General features: G+C 40.7%; 1 protein-coding gene and 2 long non-coding RNA genes across 5 annotated transcripts in view; 2 read left to right on the top strand and 1 right to left on the bottom strand.

Moving 5' to 3' along the window:
• Nucleotides 1–3,697, top strand: LOC309716022. 2 transcript variants are annotated; one of them, XR_014279352.1, is made up of 3 exons: nucleotides 268–382; nucleotides 920–3,192; nucleotides 3,609–3,697. It is a non-coding gene; the product is annotated as an uncharacterized lncRNA (long non-coding RNA). The 2 variants fall into 2 exon arrangements; XR_014279351.1 differs by having other exon boundaries at nucleotides 1–382; nucleotides 920–3,697.
• Nucleotides 3,698–10,438: 6,741 nt separating this feature from the next.
• Nucleotides 10,439–14,007, top strand: part of LOC309715521 (transcriptional coactivator YAP1-like) — a 12,460-nt gene continuing 8,891 nt past the window's right edge. The window contains exons 1-3 of one of the 2 annotated variants that reach the window (XM_082548717.1): nucleotides 10,439–11,055; nucleotides 11,385–11,614; nucleotides 13,386–13,585. In XM_082548717.1, the coding sequence (XP_082404843.1) occupies nucleotides 11,414–11,614; nucleotides 13,386–13,585 (401 nt within the window). In that variant the 5' untranslated portion in view covers nucleotides 10,439–11,055; nucleotides 11,385–11,413. The remainder of the gene's footprint in view (nucleotides 11,056–11,384; nucleotides 11,615–13,385; nucleotides 13,586–14,007) is intronic. The other variant, XM_082548718.1, reaches the window with a different exon arrangement.
• Nucleotides 13,603–14,007, bottom strand: part of LOC309715522 — a 15,556-nt gene continuing 15,151 nt past the window's right edge. Inside the window, exon 3 of the long non-coding RNA XR_014279220.1 lies at nucleotides 13,603–13,838. This is a non-coding gene — a long non-coding RNA (uncharacterized lncRNA). The remainder of the gene's footprint in view (nucleotides 13,839–14,007) is intronic.

Genomic DNA, 14,007 nt, shown 5'->3' with positions numbered 1-14,007 from the left:
GAGGTAAAATACATCCGCACAATTACGCTCAGCCATTGTTGTGAGTGCGCACGCCAAGGGGCTGCGAGACATTTATACAGCCGTATTTCGCACATGACTATGAAAGGCGGAAGAGGAAGTAGTTCCTTTGAATGTAGGCAATCCGAATGTTATAGTTTCTTTCCACTGTGTTCCTGTTAATGATAAACTACAAATTTACTCTAAATTACTAAAATATCGATATTTTAATGTGAGAATCGATTCTAGAACATAAATGATTGGTATCGGAGGAATCGATGTTTCGGGATCGATCCGCACATCACTACCAGTGGTTCACCGTGATAGCGCTGGTGGAGCTGGGCTGTTGTGCTGAACATGTGTCGTGCGTGTGCGTGAATGATAAGTAAGTGCCTTGTATTTGTTTGTTCTATGGTTGTAACTTATCATACACTTGCCTATGTACATTGTGTGATGCCTTTATAGAGTTTTCCAGCGGTTTGTGTAGCCACGAGACACTGTATATTCACGCTGATTTGACCAAAATGGCGCTACCCTTGTGAACTGAGCTGCCCAAAGTAAAGATGGAGTCTATCCCTGTGCAGCAGCACATTTGTGTCCACCAGGGGGTGGTGTTTAGTCATTTCTGTTCAACCCTTTCTGTATTATTTAGACCAGCTTGGTTGACTTTAATTGTTTGCTAATTGTAATTTCTGTTATTTTACAGAACCACACACACATATACATATACTCACACGAATTCACTTCTGGAGATGTTTGGATTAAAGGAACCCTAATTCTCATTGCTGTGGACCCTCTCTTTCATCATATAAGTCACCTGTGCCTTCTGACCGAGGATAGGAAAATCCTGCTGTAATTTGCCAGTTTATTAAGCACACACATGTCCAGTTCAGTAACCTCAGTTTCTGTTTTTTGCTGACAGGAGTGGCTCTGGTGTGGTCTTCTCCTGCTGTCGCCCATCTGCTTGAAGATTCAAAGTGTTGTACATTCAGAGATGTTCTTCTGCATACATTGGTTGTAATGGATGAGGTGCTGCAACTGAGACCCGCCGTTTGTCTTTTCTGGTCGGCGAGTGGAGAATCGCACAGGCTGGTCTGCAAAGAGAGCTTTAGGATGCTTCCTCCCACTGTCCACTGCATCGTCCATCCACAGGGTTTGCAGGGCTGGCTCAACCCATGGCTGCCACACCACTAAGATGTTTTCAGAAATATGCAAGAATGCAACAATCATGTTTTACAGTCCTGTGGTCTCAGCCTCAGATACTTATTAAATCACACAAAGCTCATGTAGAAACAAACAAATGAGCAAAATATGTTCTCCTTAATTTCTGTCAACCACACGTTTCCAGCTATCATGGTTGCTAGGCAACCTGGGCAGCGCGACGGAGGCTAGACCGTCCCATTTCACAAGCCTCGCACTTCCGGCCTTAGCGGTCTTTGAGTACGCGGCCCTTGAGGACCATTGAAGCTGCGTACTTTAAGGCTGCAGACCCTGAATTGGGATACAGCCATAAAAACCATGAAAAAATATTGCCGTAATATGAAGCGATAGACTTTTTCATATCGTCATCCATATGTGTCGTTATATCGAACAGCCCTATTTTGAACTCTCCTCGTCCTTTGAGTGCGCAGTCGCCTTTGTTATATAGCAAGGTATTTAAAATGAATAAATAAATATCCCGTTCATTTCAATGCGCATGATCTGAGCATGCGCGGAATGACACGGAGCTATTCTTTGATCCTTTGATCTTCTCAAACGGGAGACGTCATCATCTCTGCCACATGAGTCTATAAATAGAGGTGCTTTAACACAGTTTACCTTGATGCGTCTTCAGTAACAGCCAGTTGTTTTTGCAAAGCAGCAGTCTTTGACAAAGGTAATACCTTTACATTTAAATAATTCAGGGAACATTCTTTTTCTTTTGACACTTGTCCCTGCAGCAGTTCCAAAGTGAGTCAATGGAGAGAATAGCTCGGCGTTTAGAGTTGCTCATAGAGCAAAATAGAATGATTAATGCCAGGATCGGCAACATTGAATGGGATTTGAGTGTACTAAAGGAACAGAATGCGATTGTTAGACGTGAGAAAGTACCACAGAGTGCTCTTGCCAACCTCGCAAATAACCTAGGTCTAGGTATAGGTCTAGGTCTTGCCATAACGGGCGGTATTTTCGGTGCAGTTTGCCTGTCCACCTTGACTGGTTAATTATGACATAATAACTATACTGTGCTCTCATTTATGTTCAGTTTTATTTTGCCCTCACCTCCCAACCAGTCATGACAGAAGACTGCCCCACACTGAGCCTGGTTCTGTCACAGGTTTCTTCCTGTTAAAAGGGAGTTTTCCCTGTCCACCGTTGCTCACAGGGAATCACTTGATTGTTGGGATTGAATTTTTGGATTGAATTTAATTGCTTTAAACTGAAAATCAAAAATTCAAGTGAGGGGTTGACCAGGGCTCGTGAGGTGGGTTGGGTTTTTTTTATTTGTAATTTGATAATTAAAATAAAGAAAATTATATTTAAAAATATATATTAATTGCTCTGTGTGTTTACTTCAATGAAGACGTGTATTTTTTGTGATAGAAAAATATAAATTGTCCAAAATATTTGAGTTTTTAAATTAGCACTGCATGAGTTTAACTGTGGCACAGACAGCTGTCAATCCTGGTGAGTGAGAGTTCAACCTCCAAACTGAACCCAGTGTGTTACTCACAGAATCACAGATTTACTCACATTTACTGATTGTTCTGTAGGGTCTTTACAATTTTCAGCCCCTTCAGGTGACTGTTGCAATATGCAAGCAGGAGATGGTGGATGCTATATTACTACTAGTACAATACTTTTAACTCTGTAGCAGACAACAGTTTGATAAAATGCTATGAAAAAAAAGAAACCAAAAGATTAGATTCTATAAGTTTCAAAAAGATTTAATTTATATATTTTATGTGCAAATTCCCTGCTGACTCGGCCTCAGGATGTCTAGAGGCAAGAACCAAGCGCACCCAAATGAGCGCACCAGTGATCATGTGCGCATCACGCAGAGGGAGAGTGAGGGACGAAAAGCAGCAGCAGAGCATGGCAGTTGTATGGAAGAAATAAATTCAATGTCTAAAAATACTTGAATTCTGATGATACTATATTTCTTCCATACAGTTGCATCGCAGTTTGTGTGATTCCGTGTGCGTTAATGAGACTGTAAGTGTTATTACCTTTGACAGGTTAACTGGTATGATAATAGTTATAGTTGTTTGTGTATGTTTAAGCTAAAGTTATGCCTCAGTACACTGCTACCACGTTAGTAGGTTTATTTAATTATTTAATTAACTAGCACTAAGTTAATACCAGTGGCCAGAATCTCCCCCAATGATTATATCCCGCGGTTAAAGGATTTTTCTGTTGTTTATTGTTTAGTTTAGCTGTTGTTAGCTTGCCACATGCTTGCCTTAGTACTAGCAACTGGGAAGATATGTGCTATTTAGCCAACTTCTGGTCTTACGGCGACCCCTTGTGGACATTGTAAAATATTGCTGTGTCTGAGTAAATGATGTGTTGATTGTTGCTTAGTTATCTTTGACCCTGCTAATTATAGTATTACCTGTTTCTGTTTCCAGACAACCATGCTTATAGTCACCGATACTGCACCTGCCACAATTATAAGTGCATATCTTCTGTGAAGCTTCATTAAAGACGGTGAACTAAACTCCTGGACTGCTGCAGTCTTTCTGACCGAAGACTTAGGCCAGACTTGTATACCCAGCACTTCCAGTATATATATATTCTACATTTTATATAATAAAGTAAATGTACGAATGACCGGCAATAATTCAGTCACTGAAATTACAATTGTCTAGATACGATTGTCTCTGATGAGCCTGAGGTACAAAGCATCGCAGCGACTACAACCATTATCATCTGCCGGGTGACAGTCATAGCACAGAGATGAAGCACTTTTGAAATATGGGGAAAGCCAAACATTGCGCTTCCTCCACTTCCGTAACATTAATTCATTAATGTTGAATTCTCTCGCAGCTGTTCTATTCCCATATTTTTGCAGTATATTAATAACTAACCTTGTATTGTGGATGAATAATCTCAGTTGTTCTCCTGACTGAAGTTTAGCCCGTGTACAGCATCCTGCTATGCGATTGCATTTGTCCCTGACCACAGGAATCCAAACCAACTTTTTTTCCACTCGATAAATGTTAACCTCACGTTAACATTTATCGAGTGGAAAAAAAGTTGGCGTTTATCCTCCAGCTTCAATTGAGAAAATTAAAGGATTTTAAGTGTGCCTTATAGTGTGGAAAATACGTTATACAGAAGAAAAGAATATATCGCGATATATATCGTTACCGCACATGCTTCAAATTATATCGCAATAATTTAGGCCATATCGCCCAGCCCTATTTATAAGTTACACTTGCAGCTTATCACACATTTGATTTCCATGTGTGACAACTGCAAGTGTCCAGAGTGAGGACAGACTGAGGGACCCACTGCTGCACATCATCTGTGAGGCTTTGCACCCCTGATGATCCACCAGGACAAACTCAGCAGTGTGTGAGGAAGAGGAGGAAGAGCCAGCAGCAGCTGACAGATGGAGAGAATAGACAGACTGTTCCCTGTTTGTGAAGGACTGCTAGAAAAGTTTAAAATTGTCTGTCCTGAATCAGTCTTATTAGGTAATGTTCAAATCATTTTATCATTCCAATGTTTTCAGTGTGGGAGAAAGTACTCAGGGCCTTCAAGTTACACACTATGAAAGGCAGCAACAAGTGTAATATTCAGAAACCTAAAGTATGTATCAGCAGCAGAATGGACCTAAAAATAAATGTTTGTTTCAGTTCTATGAAGCTTTGAGTATTTTGGATTAGTTGCACTGCTGTGTTTGTTGCATCATATTGCTGTAATTGTTTATATGCTTTATATATTCAGAGGTAAGTTGATCTATAGTGTTACATAAGGATGTTATGTGTTTGTATACTTTCTTCCCAGTTTGACCCATTTAGCAGAAGTCAGCCTGTTTAAGGCTCTGATATCTATTCTGTATGACTTAATGCAGTTATGACATGGTCTGATTTTCTCACCCAATAAAGGATTATTTAATATATCAGTCTACTCTTCATTCTATCAGACACAGTTATCACAGCTTGTACATTTTCTTTTTATACATATATGTAAGCATTGAGCTAAATTTAGTAATGCCAACATATTAAACGAACAATATTTGTCTCATATATAATACATCTATATATACACTGTCAAAGATACTTGTCTTTGAGTTAGGGCTGGGCGATATGACCCAAAATTCATATCTCAATATTTTTTAGCTGGATGGCGATATAAGATATATATCTCAATATTTTTTTTTTAAAGCCATAAGTTAAGAACAAAAAGAGAGTTCTTAGTCACACTGTGTCCCAGATGTCACACGGGCACTTTTATTTACATACAGCGTAGATGTACATGAAAAAATTACTCAAAAATAAATTATCAGCATTTATTAAATAATCATGGTCCATAAATAAAAGAAAACTATGTTCTTTTTGTGCATAACAAAAAGCTCACAATTGTGCAGTCAAAATGTAAACTAACAGACGCTGAGCATAATAACAAAGAGACAGATTTGTAGCATCCCCGGTTGAAAAGATGGTCTCTCAAACTGATGGTTCACAATCCTTTTATTAAACAGCCGTGTATGTGAACACACCGTAAGAGCTACAACATACAGAATAAAAGACTATTAGTAAATCAAACAGTGTGTTACCTTTAACCTTTTGACTTATTCATTAATCACAAATTAATTCTCCTTACCTTACATAACAAATAACACTAAAACTTGTAAATTATTGCATATAACAGGGAAATCGTTGCATCGCTGCCTAAACATGACGAGGTACGTTAGCGCCCTCTAGTGGGTGAAAACTTAGCCTTTATGCTTAGTAGCGGTCAGCAGCTATATGCTCCGTAAAACAACAAAATACATATCTACAGGACAAACTTTGTTACAAACCTTGTTCCCTCATCAACCAGGTGCTAAGAAACTGCTTTCGACTCAGTGTTGCACCTTAATAGCCGTTCTTTTTCCCATTCCCGTCCATTAAACATAGAGCACACCTTCTCTCTGTGCATTAAAACTCGCGCTTCTGCCATATGGTTTACGCCACTTGATTTACGGCACCTTGTCGCTCTGTGACTTTCAAAATAAAAGCATTCACTCCAACAATATAATAGCCACTCATAAGTTTACAAAACACTTTACCAAATATTAATGAGGTCATTTACAAGATTTCACAGCTGCACCACGTCTCTGAACAGGTGCCATTTGTGGTCCTTATACACACACAGTATGGTAATATTACGTTGAAGCACAGTACGTATCACTTCGCGAGGCTCCTCCTCGGTAGCCGTAATCATCCGACAATCCATCAAGCGGTGCAGCTCCGTAGCTTAGCAAAGTCATATTAAAACATTTTTTGACAGATTGCTGAGAGCTGTGTACCACATAAAATCGGTTCGCGGTCAGTAAGCACAACCAGAATCCATACATAGGGCGCACTGTCGAGTTTTGAGAAAATGAAAGGATTTTAGGCCGTGCAGCCCGGTTAGCGCGGTTAGCTCGCTAACACGTTGACGCCGTCCAGCCCCACGCACGGGGCGATCCGCGGTAACTCGCTAACGGAGATTTTCCGCTTTCATCTTGTCATTGCCTGCAGATGAAGCTATGGCGGAGGGGCAGTTGTGTTCAGTGAAGGAGAGGCGAGGCCGAGTAACGTTGCGTAGAGACAAAAGTGGACGAAAGAGAGGCAAACCTGCGGCTCCACAAGTATAATTATAACGTAACATAGACTATATCGATATAAACGATATTGTCACATCTTATATCTCGCATGAAAATATATCGATATTTTTTAAAAAAACTCGATATATCGCCCAGCCCTAATTCCAGCCATGTGTTGCAGCCCTAAACCTAACCTTATCCCTAACTATAACCTTATTCCTAACCTTTACTAGCAGTTAAATGACGTAAAATAGTGTTTTCCAAAGCGATTTTTAGAAAATGAAAGAACATGCGTAGATTGAGTCCAAATGGTTCTCACGTGCTCTCCTTTTTCCGATGCCTAATTTAGGAACTTGTTGGGTACCCGAAAGCATAAAATGTTGACAATTTGTCACCTAGCGAAAATTATTACGCTTTGGGAGTGAGAACGTGTCTGACCACTACCGGCACACTTTTGCATCGGAGGTTTTCGGAATGCTTTTATTTTGGTATTTCCGCTGATCCGTGCAATAAATTTGCATGTTAGCCTAAACATTTAGATTTAACATTTAGCATTTAGATTTAACATTTAGATTTAGATTTAAATATAATATTTAGATTTAACATTTAACATTTAGATTTAAATATAATATTTAGATTTAACATTTAGATTGAATATTTAACATTTAGATTTAACATTTAAAATTCTGTTTTAAATATGAAAAGTTACAAATATTTTACTAAATGTTGTAAAAAATGACTTGTTTTGAGCTAAATGTGGAAAAGTGTTGCCGTTAATTTTAGCATGTTTCACTTTACAAACGGCGCCCCATATCATAACAGCCAAAATGTAAACATGCACTCTGTGGCTTTACTGGTTTGTGTGGCCAGACTGACTGATTATCTGGCTTGTTGCCTTTGAAAGGCCAACCAGCTGTAGCATGATATTTATCCGACATGAGATGTATGAGAATAATAATTGTGTTTAACAAGCTCCAGAGGGAAATAGCTACCCTGGCTGTGTCTGTAACAAAATCCACCTAAAACCAACTGTTTTACCTCCTTTGTTCCAGCGCACGACTTCCCATAAAACGCAGCTGTTTAACATTCTGGAGGTGAACCAGCGACAAAATGTGTTTCCCAGAATATTCCCTAAATAATCAAAAATAAACCAACAGCTGTCACCACATAGGTTTTATATTGCTTTCGTTTCACACTTTTTTTTTTATTCTGGTTTCAATCTTAACCATTTTTAACGTTTTTGAATACTCTCCAAAGCCAAGTCCTGTCTTTCCAAACCAGTTTGTGTCTCTGAGAGCAATTCTTTACCCGCTTTGTTTGTGGCGTGAATAGGCACCTGATAAGTTGCCTGTGCGTGACCGCTGTAGTCATGCCCGCTGATTTGGCAGAGAAACGCTGCGGATTAAAAACCGCATGTGGAGATGATTTGATCTGAGACAGCAATCAAAAGACTGGAGAAACGATCCTCGAATCTTCGCTCCTCCTTTTGTACATTCCGTCTAGTAATGAGACGTGAAACCCAACGCGCTGCACGTTTCAGGTGTCAAGGTGAGACACTGCCATCTAATGCGTAGTGCTGTGTATTACATTGCATTTATGGTAAGGTCCACTGATCTGAATGTTTTAAGCATCCTGCTTTGAAACCTCAGACACATAAAACAATCGAAAACATCTTAATGTATGAATTAAAAAAATAATCAGACACTGGACTGAAAACAATCCTGTAACTTTATTCTTGCTTAGAACAGTTCATGAATTTGATTTTATGAAAATTCAATATGAGTGACAGTGATGTCCTAAGCCTGACATTTAAAACATTTAAAAACAGTCTGTGCAGTGCTGTGAAAAAGTAAGAACACAATCTTTAGCAGCAATACCTTGAGGCTTTCGGTGTGACAGTCTCTCACATTGCTTGGAGGGAATTTTCATCCATTATTTGCTTCTGTTCATTGAGGTTTGCAGATATTTGTATATGCACAGCTGTCTTAAAGTCCTACCACAGCATTTTAATGAAAATGAGGTCTGGACTTTGCAGCAGCACTTTGATTATTTTCTTTTTCAGCCATTTGCTGCTGTACTTGGGATTATTGTCCTGTTTTCTGACCTAATTTAGCTGTCAAAAAGATGGCTTCACGTGATCTATAGAGCTCATGATTGACTCAATGAGGTGTCCAGGTGCTGCGGCATCACCCTTCCACCACCGCGCTTGACCTTTAATATGAAATGTTTGTGCTAATGTGCAAATATCTCTATTTTAGGCTAATTTGTACAAAGGACGTCTTATTGTTTGTTCAGATCCAGCTTTGTAAAACCTAAGCTGTGCTACCATACTCTTTTAAACAGAAGACGATTTTTCCTTGCAAACCCTCGAAAAAGTCATGCTTGTTCAGCCTTTTTCAGTCATACCTTCATGAACTTTAACATTTAACCTACTAACTGAGGTCTGTAGAGTGTGAGATGTAGCTCTAGGGGTTTTTTACCCTTCCTCTGAGCCTTTCACTGTCTGACCTTGGAGTGAATTTGCTGGGGCGTCCACTCCTGGGAAGATAGCAGCGTAGTGTTAAAACATACCTGAATGGTCCAGACCAGCAAACTGTCAAAAACATCTGCTTTTTTTAGAGTTGCCCGCACTTACTGGTTATCAGTGAATCAAGTGCATTTAATTCGCCTGGCTAATACTTACACTTCTTACACTTTTATTTCACATGGAAGCAGTGCAGGTCACTCAGTTTAGCCAGCAAAGTGGGACTCGCAGATATTTGAGCCTGTGAGTGTCTGTGAGAGGGCAGAGTGTCTGAAAAGTGTCTGCTGACCTTTTCTTCACCTTCAGCTTATGCAACTTGCCCATGTATACAGACAGGAGGCCGTCACAGCACTTTAGTGCTCACAGTGGTAAACGTATGTGTTACACCATGCTGCTATCTTTGTACTTCACTGGTAAAATAATGGGCCTCAAATTGTATACACTTCTCTAAAGTAATGACTAAACGGGGGGGGGGACACACAATATATAAGCCAAACTATATATTTTGATAATATATAACTTTACACAGCCTAATAACTCCATCAGTGTTTTAATCAGACTGGATTGAAGGTAAACAAACTGGTTTCTAAAAGGTGATCGATGCAGAAAAAACCTAAAACATCTCCAGTGCTTGACTGTAAAACATTATGAAGTAAATAAAAATGTGCTTACAGAAACAATCAGAATGGAAAAATACTTTATTTGTTTTAACTTTTTTTTTTTTTTTTTTAAAGCTCAATCAGGTAATTGGCCTACATTTTTCATGAGGCATGAGTTCAAACTAACTTTTTCACTATTTTAAAATTAAAAAGTCAAGCATTTATTCAGATCAATAAGTCGTCAAGTCAAAGTTTATTAGCTAATATAAGACTCGGGCGCCCCCCGTGTGAGCTGCTGCCTTTGGTGGGTTATACTGAACTGAATTAGTGGACGCACTGCAGTCCAGAAAGACATTTTTCTTGAATTCAATCTGTTGGCCAGCTGAGCTCTGAGCTCACTGTAGCGCGTGTTTTCCACTAGAGGCAGGCGCTGTGTCCTGCGTGCCTGCACGGGACAAACAGGCTCCGGCTGGCTTGGCCTCATCAGGGGCGGATGTTTTCTCAGTACAACTTCCCAATTTCCCCACCCAACCCCCAAACCAGACGAGACCCAGGCCCGGACTCAAGAAGTGATCCCCCACCCACCTATCCCCTGAAAGTATATTATTGCGCTTGTCTCTTTCCCACCTCCCTCCTTATCCGCATTTGGCGCTGTGCTACTTTCATCAGCTGCACTGGAAAACCGCACAAACTGGAATCAAAAATCTAGGCAGAAAGTAGAATGACGCTCATTTCCGTCCATTGTAAGGGCTGAAAGTGACTCACATGATCCAAGTGGAGGTGTTAAAAAAACTCAAAGTCGTTTTTTGTTCCTTCTTATTGATAGTTCACACGTCTGTCCTAGGAGTGAAGTATTTCCCCTGCAACTGCGGCAGCTTTAAAGCCTGCAACCCCGCCCCTTCGCACTATCACGGGAATCTAGACTGAAAGCTGGATGTGAAAAAAAAAAAAGTTTGGAGGTCTCGCAGAAACCACTCTTCTCCTACCAGCTTCCATTTATGCGTTTATTCTTTTACTTTGGGAGGTTTTCGGCTGAGACTTTGCGTCAAACCTGGGTGTCTTCCTGACTGTTTTCCCGGCTGAGATTTCTCCGACTTATTTTTTTCCTCTGCAGGAATACAGAGAGAGGGGGGAAACGGTCTGGCTGCTTAAAGGTATGTGGGAGGCATGTTGTCCACCGCTAAGACTGAGTTTGCTCTGAGATCCGTGCTTTAAAATGCGAACTTTCGACTTCTTTACAGAATGATTGGCAATCTGTTCACATCTGATTTACTTCCGAGACATTAGAGATTGGAAAAGAGCCACAACGACGCAAAAGTTCAAATGGGGTGGTGTTGGTGGTGATTGGGGAGGGGGGGTTTGGTGGGCAAAAAGTGTAAACAAATCCGATCATAACTCCAGCACTTTGACGGATCTAGTCTCAGCGGGCCCGGTGGGGGGGTTTCTCTCCTTGTTTGTTTACGTTATTTCACTTTTTCGACAGATTTGTTTCGACAGTAAACTTTTGGCGACATGGACGCGCACCGTGGCGCGCCTCCGGCCGGGCAGCAGATCGTGCACGTCCGCGGGGACTCGCAGACGGAGCTGGAGGCCCTCTTCACGGCGGTGATGAACCCCAACGCGGCCAAACAGCCTTCATCTCTCCCCATGAGGATGAGAAAGCTGCCGGACTCCTTCTTCAGACAGCCGGATCCCCGGGGCCACTCCAGACAAGTACTAAAAACAGCCGCTGTTCTCTCACCATGCAGGCTTACAGAGCCGACTCTGCATTACACTCTTACACTCATGGCAAATCACAGCTGTGCAGTGACCACAGTGATGCAGAGCAATCCAAAAAACCTGCAGTCCGACAGAGTGGGGACACGACATGTTCTGTATGAGCAGGCAGGAGGAGGGGTGAATACTTTAGAAACACATGGAGCTGATGCATTACATTCTGATCCTTTAGGTTTTTCCTTGTTTACACATGCAAAACAAATATTAGAAATATAAAAAAGTAAGTAAAATGGAGCGGTTTTGTGGGTAAATAACAGCTTAACATGTACGTTTTATAAGACCTGGGGAATCTTGTTGCTTTCCTCCCTGCTTCCACATGGGTGGTAAATGGTTGCAGCTTAGGGTTTAAAGGGAAGTTGTTTACTTTAAGAGAATTTATTGTGCAAAAACACCAAACACTTCCTGCTGCTTCCATCTTCCTGATGCTTTCATCTGTTTATCTAAGTGTCAAAACGAGACGTCTTAGAAATGTCAGCCAGCTATCGCAGACTGCCGCTTCATAATACAAGTGTAAAATATTGCTCTTTAAAAAAAGAAGGGTTCAAAACAGTGTCTGTCCTGACTGACTGTCTTACTGAGGTTATTGGATTGTTTTCCCATTTTTCTCATTGCCGAATGCCTGCCGAGTTCAGTATTTTGTGTTGAGACTCTAAGAAAATGATATGAGTTGACTGATGATTGTATGATTCCTACTCTTACACAGAGTTTTAACCTGTTGTGTTAGCTGTCTTATATTTGTAGTCCTTCTGGCCACAGTAAACAGTTCAGCTGTGCTGCAAAATGATGCACGGCTCCCTATGTCTGACCTGCTCGACGTTTTCAGGTTTATGCAAAAGTGGCTGCTTTTTTTTTTTTTTAGATTGTAAGTTACACTGCAAAATTATCAAAGGTAGGAATTTACCAACTTTGAATCTATAACTGTAAGTTGACGAGGATTTCACTTTATGCATAAAACCTTAAATGACTGTATCTGTTAAAGATTCACCTTGTTTTTGTATATTTAAAGTGTTTCAGATATGTCCTTAACTCTACCATGTTAGTTTGCTGGAGGTGGCAGAAGTGAAGATGCTAAGATTTTCTTTGGGAGTGACCAGGATGGAGAAGATTAGAAATGAGTGGAGAAATAGAGACAAAGTTAGAGAGGCAAGGCTGAGATGTTGATGGAGATGCCAGGCAGGAGGAAAAGAGGAAGTTTGTAGATGCATTGAAGGAGGAGTTCCAGAGGGCTGGTGTGACAGAGGAACAGGGTGAGATGGAGCAGCTGTAAGAAGATTGTTATATGTTATAAAGGTATTGGTGAGATTCACAGAAGCCACAGGGAGAAACATTTGGATTTTCTTGTGACTACAAAGCACCTGTCATCTTTATCATTTAAAATTGCATAACACTCTGATTTATTTCACAATCATCAGTCATACCTCCTTAAACGGTTTCTTATATTTGTAGATGTGACTCAAACATGAGAATTCTTGCAGTGTGTCAGACTTGATCAGCAGTAACATCGGGACAACTGTGTGGAAAGCAACACTAGTACTGTGCACAGCACTGCGTAGCACTTGAGTTTGAACATGACCGGTTTAAATCTTCTTCCTCTTAGTGCTCACTCTGGTTTCCTTCCAGATCTTGTTGTCCATCCGGTCGGTTTATGTTTCTGATTGCCGTTTGTGGTTTCGTGACAGAGTTGTTAACCCTGCTTGTTTCTCGTCAGGCCAGTTCAGATGGAGGTGTGTGCGGCTCCCAGGCTCCTCATCACGTCCGCGCCCATTCCTCCCCTGCTTCCCTTCCTGTCAACTCCCTCTCCACTCAAGCAGCAGATGTAGCAGCAACACCAATCATACCCGATGACATGCCACTCCCCCGAGGTTGGGAAATGGCCAAAACACCGACTGGCCAGCGTTACTTCCTCAAGTAAGGTTAACCTCCAGTTTATCTGTGTTGCATCTCTTCTGCTCTGCAGGTTATTAGAAAGGTTGTGTAGGAGGAGCCCCGTTCATCTTGTTCCAATCCTCTCTGTTGTGCACTGGCACTCATCCTGTGTTGCAACAAGTGGTTTTCACAATTTTCCAAATCTCAAGGTGGCATCTTATAAGAATTTGATCACACTGATTGTTCAAGTGATTAATTTACAGTCACATTTGCTGCACTTTTGCTTGACAGCTTCCTGTAAAAATATGATAAAAATCATCAATAGTAGTTCAGGTTACGTGGATCATCAAACCGACCCATTTCAAAGCTAATTATATTTGCACCAAGAAACGTTTCTTTAGATTTTTCACTAGATTTTTTTCCTGCAACAGAAAGCAGTGCAAACAATGTGATTAAAAAGTGAT

Source organism: Aulonocara stuartgranti, assembly GCF_965226115.1.
Source record: "Aulonocara stuartgranti genome assembly, chromosome: 10".
Taxonomy (NCBI): Eukaryota; Metazoa; Chordata; class Actinopteri; order Cichliformes; family Cichlidae; genus Aulonocara; species Aulonocara stuartgranti.
Note: the sequence above shows the minus strand (reverse complement) of the source record. Positions and strands in the feature narration are given on the sequence as shown.